The sequence below is a fragment of the Myotis nattereri genome (assembly GCF_964212035.1).
Source record: "Myotis nattereri genome assembly, chromosome: 3".
NCBI classification, from domain to species: Eukaryota; Metazoa; Chordata; class Mammalia; order Chiroptera; family Vespertilionidae; genus Myotis; species Myotis nattereri.
This window is the reverse complement of record NC_138077.1, coordinates 196,910,674-196,920,556: the sequence shown is the minus strand read 5'-3', so window position 1 is coordinate 196,920,556 and position 9,883 is coordinate 196,910,674. Positions and strand designations below refer to the sequence as shown.

General features: G+C 44.1%; 1 protein-coding gene across 4 annotated transcripts in view; it reads left to right on the top strand.

Moving 5' to 3' along the window:
* Window positions 1–67: 67 nt before the first annotated feature.
* Window positions 68–9,883, top strand: part of ZCCHC17 (zinc finger CCHC-type containing 17) — a 50,912-nt gene continuing 41,096 nt past the window's right edge. The window contains exons 1-3 of one of the 4 annotated variants that reach the window (XM_081086350.1): window positions 146–212; window positions 5,325–5,424; window positions 5,621–5,741. In XM_081086350.1, coding sequence (XP_080942476.1) covers window positions 5,676–5,741 — 66 coding nt within the window. In that variant the 5' untranslated portion in view covers window positions 146–212; window positions 5,325–5,424; window positions 5,621–5,675. Of the gene's footprint in view, window positions 213–4,554; window positions 5,425–5,620; window positions 5,742–9,883 lie in introns of those variants that run through there. The other 3 variants (XM_081086348.1, XM_081086349.1, XM_081086351.1) reach the window with 3 other exon arrangements.

The following is a 9,883-nucleotide window of genomic DNA, read 5'->3' as shown; positions in this document are numbered from 1 at the left end:
TTCTTACGTCACGAGAGTCCGATTCCAGGATTGGCGGGTGGAGCTGGCGCCCCGCCTCGGCACGCTGAGTCTTGTGGGTGGGAGCGCGCTGGCTGGGTTTTGGCGTTTCGCGCAATGCAGCGGCGCGGAGGCCGGAGCGGACGCCGAGTAAGTGTGAGGGAGGTCGGGGGCGGCGGCTGCGGAATCTGGAGGCGGTGCCTCGGTTGTGCGGTGTGAGCCTGGCCCTTCTCCCCCGAAGTTTTGAGTGCGAGGGGCAGGGGCAGGGGCGGGCCCAGATGTCCCAGCTCGGGCAGCGGTAGCCTGGGTTCCCTCTCTCGGCGGGAGCAGCGCTTTGGGGTCTGTGCGGCTGCCCGAGGCCTTCGACGGCCGCCTTCAGCGAGCGCCGGCTGTGCCCGTCCCCGTGCCAGGCGCCCCCAGGGCGGAAAGGCCGGCCTCCCAGCCTCCACTCGGGTCCCGACCGAGGAGGCCGCCTTGTGTCTGCCGGCCTTTTGCTAGGGCCTGCTCTGTGCTCCTGTGAGGATCGGCGGTGACGGGAATACCCGACTCCAGCCGGTCCAACTGGGATTTATTGTGCAAAGCGTGGAGGGTACCTTGTGAACCGAACATGGCCCCTGACCTCTCAGGGGCTTGAGGCTGGTGGGGAAAACAGATGCTAAAGTGTGTCACTGAGGAATGTGAAATAGTGCGACCTAGGAGAGAGGCACCCGGTGTTCCGAGTGCCTCAAAGAGGCCGGGAAGCTTCTCCCAGGAAAAGGTGCCTGAAGGGAGGGTTCTCCTGAGGCGGGAGAAGAGAGGAGGGCAGACTCTTCCCCGGAGAGAACGGCGTGTCCGGGGCCCGTGACCAGGGGAGGAGAATGGATAACAAGCACAGAGGCCGCGGGGCCGGGGGGAGGGCGTGCAGGGCGGGTGCAGGGGAGCGTGGTGCGGGGCGAAGCTGGAGGCGGGGCGAGGGCAGGCCGGGCAGGACTTGGTAGCTTTTGCTGGAAGACCGGCGAGGTTTTTGTTGGTGGTGGTGGTTTATTTTTGATGGGGAGCGGGGCGTGCGGTGGGGGGAGGCTCCGTAGTGCGAACAGATGGAGGACGGGTGGACACACCGTTGGGAATGAGGACTGAGGTGTTGGTGGAAACGCAGAGTTGGACGGGTCCTAAAGGCGTGTAGAGGGGGTGAAATCAGTAGGACTCGATGATGGACTGGGTTCAGGGATGGAAAAGAGGACTTCAGTGTAACTCCGAGTTTTCTGGCTTATGGCAACTGGGTAGGTTTGGTTTTGGGTTTTTTTTGGCGAGGGGAAGGGAGAAATCATCCCTGACGCCCAGGAGGCAGTTTGAAATACGGTTTGGAACGCAGAAAAGAGATTTTTGTTGGAAATATAAATTTGAGGGTAATTGGTATTTGGCGGTGATTGAGCCATTGATGTGGGTAAGATCACCTAAGTCGGAACCTTTAGTCGTCGTGTTCACGCTGCCAGGCACTAGAAATTCGAAGGGTATGCGAACGAGCAAGAATACTCAGAAGAATTTCATAATTTAAAGAGGGAAGAAAAAATGTTTGTGAACGGGGTTTGAATCTCATCAGCATCATTCATAGGTCTGATTTTGAGCAAGTTACTTGGCCTCGCTGTGTCTTAGTTCCTTCATCTTCTTGAATGGGTGAGCAGAGCCTCGCTGCGTGCTGGGGAGATCAGAAGATGGGAGACTTTCAAGTGCCAACTAGTGGTCCCACCTCCCTCCTTCCCATCCAGTTTCTAGAATAACTGTCTCAGAAGGACGCTACTTCTTTTTTGGATTCTAGTTATGAATCTCTTGAGAAAACAGGTCAAACGCAGGAAAGGGAAAAAATAGTAAAAAGCAAAGAAAACCATAAAAAGTGAACTCAAAATATGAAAGCTGAAAGAAATTATGGGGAGCATTTAGCCCATTACTCCTATTTAACTGAAAACAAACCAACAGAGATTAAGTGGCTTGATACAGGCTGGTCAGTTAGCCATGCGGGTACTCAAGGCCGGTACTTACTCTGCTGCCTACACTGTTCTTTCAGTCAGTAATCCGGAAGGTCCCTTCCAACTCCTCTAATAATAATTGCTAATATTTGAGTACTTCCTATTTGCCATGTGTTAACCCAAAAGCTTTACTTGTCTAAACCAACTTAATTCCCTTTTTGACCACCCTAGGAGATAGGCAACCTTTCTGTGCATGGGATGGCGCCCAACCAATTGAGCCACACGGGCCAGGGCTGTGAATTCCTTTTGAGGCAGCGTAGAATAGTGGTTGAGAATGCAGGCTCTGTAGTCATCCTGCCTCTGCTCATAGCTCAGTATTTTTACTTAACTTCGTAAACATAGGTTAAAGATGAGTCATTCTTCTTTGCAGATTTCTTCCTCACCTAACATAGGCTTTGACCTCGCTCTGGGCCACCATTCCCCTGCTATACCACCTACTCACACATTATTCTTCCTTTGCTTTCGGAAGGGAGTGCCCAGTAATCGGCTCCCTATTGCTTCCCTACATACTATTGTTGTTTAAAATATTCAAGTAAAATGAACTACCTAAGGAAGATTTTCTGTTTCCCGAACTATTGCAAAGTAACTCCAAATGGTATATCTCAATCCTTGTCAATTTACTTGCTCTTTTTTTAAAAGCAGAACTCCCCCCCCCCCAAAAAAAAAAATTGAAATCTTGCATAGAAGCTTAATAGATAAGCTGGATCAAAGCAAAATACACTGCTAAAATAGTTTCTCCTGCCCTAGCCAGTTTTGTTCAGTGGATAGAGCATCAGCCTGCAGACTGAAGGGTCCCAGGTTTGATTCCAGCCAAGGGTACATGCCTGGGTTGTGGGCTTGATCCCCAGTGGGGGGTGTGCAGGAGGCAGCCCATCAATGATTCTCTCTCATCATTGATGTTTCTATCTCTCCCTCTGCCTTCCTCTCTGAAATCGATAAAAATATATTTTTAAAAAATAGTTCCTCCTCCTGTAACTTTCACTTCTTGCTACCATGACCCACCCAAGGCTGAGAGGGCAAGTGGGAATCAGCAGTAATTTTCGAGGAGGGGCTCCTAGCTTTCCAAATGCTCTGAGTGGGACTTCCCTCAATTCTGGTTTCTTTGGGGTTCTGCTCTGTACATCTTTGATATAGAGGCTATCTTCCAGTAAGTTGGCCTAGAGTCCTACTTCTTTGGCTTTCTTGACACTTATGGTCCCTAGATATTTCAGAATCGACTTTTTAAAAATAAACTTGACCCAGCTGGTATTGCTCAGTGGTTGAGCATCGACCCATGAACCAAGAGGTCGCAAATTCGATTCCCAGTCAGGGCACATGTCCAGGTTGCAGGCTCGATCCCTAGTAGGGGGCATGCAGGAGATAGCCAATGATGTTCCTATCTCTCTATCCTTCTCCCTTCCTCTCTAAAATAAACTTGAAATATCTAAGGAGCTTCCTAATAAACCATCATAGAACCCTACATCTCTACAGAGCATAATATGAAAAAAACTTTAAATACCATTTTAAAAAATGGCAACCTTCTACTCTCCTGAATTGTAAACTTACATTTTTACATTTCAGACTTTCCCTCAAAAATGCTGCTAGTTTTCTAAAAGCATTGCATAGGATTTCTCAGGCTGTTGTTCTGCAGAAGGAGCAAACTGGAGAGCTTTAACCCTGGCCGTTCATATTGTTGTCACAGCAGAAATCCGCAAGAAACAGCTTCAGATTGTTGCCACTTCTATTGCTCTTTCCACAACCTTTCTGTGGGGAGGAGCAGGTGAGACCAAGATATTTGAGCTTAATTTAGATGTCCTACCTGCTGATGCCTCTATGGATTCTTTACCTCACTAATGCTATAGGAGTTGGAGAGATAATTAAGGTTTTTTGATAGAGCCATTGACCTCAGGCTAATTTCTGTTATAGGATGTGATGGATACTGGGCAGAGGGAAGGGAAGGACTAGAGTTGAGACTACATAGCTAGGAAGTGAAAGGAAGGATCCAACTAGGCTATGATACTTGGATTTAACCTGTTTATCAGCCATTTCTTAAGAACTGACAAATCTGCCTGCATTCTCTCTATGTGCTGTTAGTAAAGTAATAACCCTGGCCTGTGTTGCTCAGTGGTTAGAGTGTCGTCCTGGGCACCAAAGGGTAGTGGGTTTGATTTCTGGCCCCAGTCCGGGCACATGTAGGAGGCAACTAATTATTATGTTTCTCATGTTGATGTTTCTCTCTCTCTCTCTCTCTCTCTCCTCCCCTCTCTGCTTCCTCTCCTCCTTCCCTCCTCCCTCCCTTACACTTTCTCCTTAAAGATCAATGGAAAAATATCCTCCAGTGAGGATTGAAAATAAATAAATAAATGTGTGTGTATGTATGTAAGAATTGCTAAAATATATTAAAACTAGAGGCCCGGTGCATGAATTCATGCATGTGTGGGGTCACTCAACCTGGCCAGTAATCGGGGCTGGCTGGAGCGGAGGGTACTGCGGGAGGTTGGCCGTGGGAGCGCACTGACTACCAGGGGGCAGCTCCTGCATTGAGCATCTGCCCCCTGGTGGTCAGTGTGCATCATAGTGACCGGTCAACTGGTCATTCGGTCTCTTAGGCTTTTATCTATCTACCTACCTACCTACTAGTGTGTGTGTGTGTGTGTGTGTATGTGTGTGTATGCTGTTAATAATGATTTCATGATTCCATTTAAAAAAACACTGTACATATACAAAAGTCTAAAAGGATATAAACCCATTGAATTATAAATGATTTTATTTTCTTCATTATTAATGTATTGTCTGAACTTTAATTAATTAACATTTTTAAAATATATTTTTATTGGTTTCAGAGAGGAAGGAAGAGGGAGAGACAGAAAAACCAATGATGAGAGAGAATAATTGGCTGCCTCCTACATGTCCCCTATTTGGGAATTGAACTGGCAACCTGGGCATGTGCCTTGGCTGGGAATGGCACCCTGACCTCCTGGTTCATAGGTTGAAGCTCAACCACTGAGCCACACTGGCTGGGCGTATTGTGTGAACTTTTAAAATGAACTTGTGTGTTTTCAATTTATCAGGAGAAAAGTAAGCATAGTGGTTAAAAGCGTGGACTCTTGGTGTCAGCCAGATTTTGACTCTACCATTTCTTGGCTTTTTGACATAGGCATAGTAATTGGACCTCCAGAAGCCTTGGTTTTCTCATCTATATACTATGATAATAATAGAACCTATATCTTGAGACTTTTGAGGGTTAAATTAGATATTGGATGTCCAGTGTTGAGCATAGTGCCTGGACATAGTGTTTGATAAATGTTAGCTCTTATTACTATTACTGTTTCCTTTCTTTTAAAGATCCATTTACCCCCCACCCCCCAAAACTTTCCCTTGGCAAAAGAATACCAACGATAGCAATTAAAAAACAAGAAACAAAGCAGCAGGCTGATGGCCTTGGGTAAGTATCACAATGAAAAGAAATAAGATCAATGTTCCCAAAACTCCCCACAATTAGAGTAGACAAAAGAGTTTTAGATAAAAGTACATGGTGTTAAATCTGTGTTATTATTCTGTAGAGAATAGCTGTGGATTGTCTGTACTTCTTTAATGCAGATGTCTCTCAAATTGTTGTCTATGTTATTTCTTTGTGACAGTACACTTGAATTAGCTTTAGCAGAAGAGATATGGAGGAGCCATAGAACATTAAGGATGAATTCAGGAAGACCCGAGACCATGGAGAACTTGCCTGCTCTCTACACTATTTTCCAAGGAGAGGTATATTATTTGGGCTTTGAAAACTTACCATTTATGTTAAGCATAGATTGAGGGTGAAAAGCAGCTGGGTTTGGAGCTCCTGTCATTGGAGAATATCTTGAGCATTACAGTTTAAACGGGAAGGGCTTGTGGAGCATCTGGCCATCACCTGTATCCCTTCTAAGCTCCAGACTTCCAGCTGCATATTGACATCATCTTTTGGATATCTCACAGCATCTCTGACTTACGATTGATTGATTGATTGATTGATTGATTTATTTATTTATTTATTTATTTATTTATTTTAATATGTTTCATTGATTTTTTTAGAGAGAGAGGTGGGGGAGGGATAGATAGAAACATTGATGAGATGAGAGAGAAACATCGTTGATCAGCTGTCTCATGCACGCTCCCTACTGGAGATCAAGGCTGCAACCCGGGCATGTGCCCTGACCCGGAATTAAACCAGTAACCTCTTGTTTCCTGGGTCAGTGCTCAAGCACTGAGCCACACCAGCTGGACTGATCTATGTTTTGAAAAGAATTTTTAATTTTCTCACAAAATATATTCTAGTCTTTCCCATATCAGCAGATGGAACCACTGTCTATTCATCTACCCACACTGGAAACCTGGGCATTATCCTTGATTTTTCCTCTTAATTTGATTTTGATTTTCCCTTCTGCTCCAGTCCGTTAGTCCTATAATTTCTTCCTCTCAGATGCGTCTCTGGTCTTTGTACTTCTTTATCGTGGCAACCCATTAGTTCAAGCTCTCCATCTCTTCCCTGGCCCTTACTGGGATCTTCTATTGTAGCCTCTTTCCAATCTGTTCTTTACATCATAGCCAGAATAGCATTTTAAAAGCAGATTGGACCATGCTGCTTTCTCACAGCTTTTCTAGGTTTCTCATTACACTGAATACATTCAAACTTGTTTTTGTGACCCTTATATGACTTAACTTCTATCTAATCTGACAGTGTTGTTTTGTCTACTTGTCCCCCAGCCACACTGTTGCTCTTACAGCTCTGAATATTATAAGCTTGCTTCTTTCTCAGGACTTTTGCATATACCGTTGCTTCTAACTCCATTTTCCCCACCAACTTCTCTTTATTTTTTAGGTCTTAGACTTAATGTCATTTCCCTAGAGATCTTTTTCCACTATAAGTACACAGACTTATCCTGCATTTATTTATGTACTTGTTTAATGTCTTTCTTCCTCACATGATACTAAGCTCCATGAGGGCAGAGCCCTGTCTGTTTTGTTCAGTGTTGTCTATCTTAATCCCAGATTGTATTTGTTTTCAGAGTAGAGGCTTTTGAACAGGACAAAGCCTGGATTCCAGTCCTAGTTCTTTTATTTACTACTGGAGGCTCGGTGCACGAAATTTGTGCACTGGAGGGGGGGGGGGTGTGTGTGTGGGAAGTCCCTCAGACCGGCCTGTGCCCTAAGCCGACAGTTGGACATCCTTAGCTCTGCCACAGAGGCAGGAGAGGCTCCCGCCACCACAGCTGCGCTTGCCAGCTGTGAGTCCGGCTTTTGGCTCACTGATCACTGGGCGCACTGACCACCAGGAGGCAGCTCCTGCGTTGAGCATCTGCCCCCTGGTGGTCAGTGCGTGTCATAGTGACCAGTCGTGCCGCTGTTTGGTCGATTTGCATATTGGCCTTTTATTATATAGCATAGGATAGGATGTCATCCTTGAAATCATCACTTGATCACTTGAACCTCAGATTTCTTTTTTTTTTTTTAAATATATTTTATTGATTTTTTACAGAGAGGAAGGGAGAGGGATAGAAAGTTAGAAACATCGATGAGAAAGAAGCATCGATCAGCTGCCTCCTGCACATCCCCCACTGGGGGTTTGCCCGCAACCAAGGTACATGTCCTTGACCGGAATCGAACCTGGGACCCTTCAGTCCCCAGGCCGATGCTCTATCCAGTGAGCCAAACCAGCCAGGCAAACCTCAGATTTCTTATTTATTAAATTGAGAGAACAACTTCATGGAATTGCCATGATGGTTAAATAAGCTATCATCTAAAACACAATGCCTAAGACATGGCAGGAATTCATTATCATTATCTCCCTTCTCTTGAAGCAAAAGTAAAGGCAAAAAATTGTTTTCAGTGACTTATGAGTGCCTGTAGTATTTTAACTATATAATTTTTATGGCATTTATACTTCCTTTGTGGTTGATAAAAGTCTTACCTCCTCATAATGTTAGGCCTTTGAAGACACACTTTGTGACTTCCAGTTGGTTATAGATAATTGTGGCTCTTGGTTTTTGTTAAGTTTATCCCAACCTGTAATATAACAGTCAAGATATAAAGGGTGATAAATTTTAAAAAATAGCAAACAACTTTGCTGTTAGAGCCTTTGACCTTTAAGACCCATAGTACCCGGGTGTTGGAGAGGGCAATGGGGGAAAAAAGGGACATATGTAATACTTTCAACAATATTTATTAAAAAAATAAAATAAAATAAACCCCATAGTACCCCTAAAGGTCAAGTTACCAGGACTCAGGAAAAGGAAGTGGTAGCATTGTATATGAAATTGATTTTTCTGACAAGCCTTGACTTGTCAGGTGTTGCACAAAAGAAAGAGAAGAGTTCTCTGCCCTCCACAGACTGACACAGATTTTTAGTAAAGTGGCTCCTGATCTTCAGCTTTTTCTTATATGAGCTGGGGCTTGTATTAGTGTAGGTTTTATATTTTACTATCAGAATGGATGGGCTAGAGCAGCGGTCGCCAACATTTTGAACCTCACCGACTACCCGTGGTCCGCGGACCACCGGTTGGTGACCACTGGGCTAGAGTAATGTTCAGAGAGAACTTTACAGTTCTAGCTTAGAATTTCAGGAGCACATTTTGAAAATTGATGGTTTAGAAGTAACTGGAATTAAGGATAGAGAAATTTCATGATAAATTGGAAATAAGAAACTTTTTCAGAATATTCATCCAACAAATACTTTAATGAGTGCCTAATATTTACAAAGAAGACCTGGTTGCATTAAAATTCAAAAACATTTTTGTAAGCTTAATGTAAATCAGCACTTTCACACATTCTGTCATTCACTTTCTCCCAAGAAATTGTTGATCCCATTTTATGGGTAAGGAAACTCTTCTCAGAAGTTAAGTAGTGTTCAGATGGTTAACAAGTGGCGAAGCTGGGATCCTAAAGTTCTCTCTCCGAGTCTGCTTTCTGCTACTCTGCAGTTGGGATTGTTCAACTGTACATAAGTGCATGGAGGAACTGAAAGACCCATAAGAGAACTCTTGACTGAATTGAGGTACAGGAGGAAGGTAAATGGTAAATCTGGTTGTTCCATGGTCATTTGTTTGTACCTCTATTTTGGTGTTAAATATAGTCTGTCTTGTGTTATTTTTACTTGTACATGTATATATATGTCTCCTTCACTGGATTTTGAATTAGTGGAAAGCAGAGGCCATGGCTGTCTCATGTATCTTGGCAACTACTTCAAATTCATTTTAAAAAGGCTAGGCATCCCTTTTTTAAAGTTGTTTTTATTTTAAATAAAATAAAAACATGGCCTCCTGCATATAGATGCTCAGTAAATGTTTGATTTAAATTAATCCCAAGTTTCTTAGGTCCTATTGTTGAAGAAACTGGTGGTGCAGCCCATTTCCCAGAAGTTCTCTTCAGTAGGCTGAGCAGGACTGAGGGGCCCGGGGGTCAAATAGCTGAGAAGCCAGTATTCATCCTTTTCTTGTCCATTAAGTATCATGGGGGATATAAGCATAGCAGTGGGAATTGGGGTTTGGCTTAGCCTAGCCATAGTTAAAGAAATACTGGGGGCGTGGGGGAGGCTCCTTCTAGAGCTTGCATGCACACATCTTACCTCTTCCTCTTCCCTAAGAACCACACTGCTTTCTCTCTCCTAAGCTCCAAGGGCCCTTTTTGCCTCTATCTTGTTCCTGAGCCCACACAGCCCAGCTGGCTCACCTTTTCTACCTCTGTGACTTTCTAAATAAACGTTCCTTGTATTTGAAAAACAAAAATGCTGAGGGAGATTGGTGTTAGTAAGGTGGACTAGAAGTTAAAATACTTCTGTTCTCTACCTGGTCATACTACTTTCTAATTTTGTGAGTTTGCACAAGTAACAATGTATCTAAGCTTAAATTCTTCATTTACATGATAGAGAT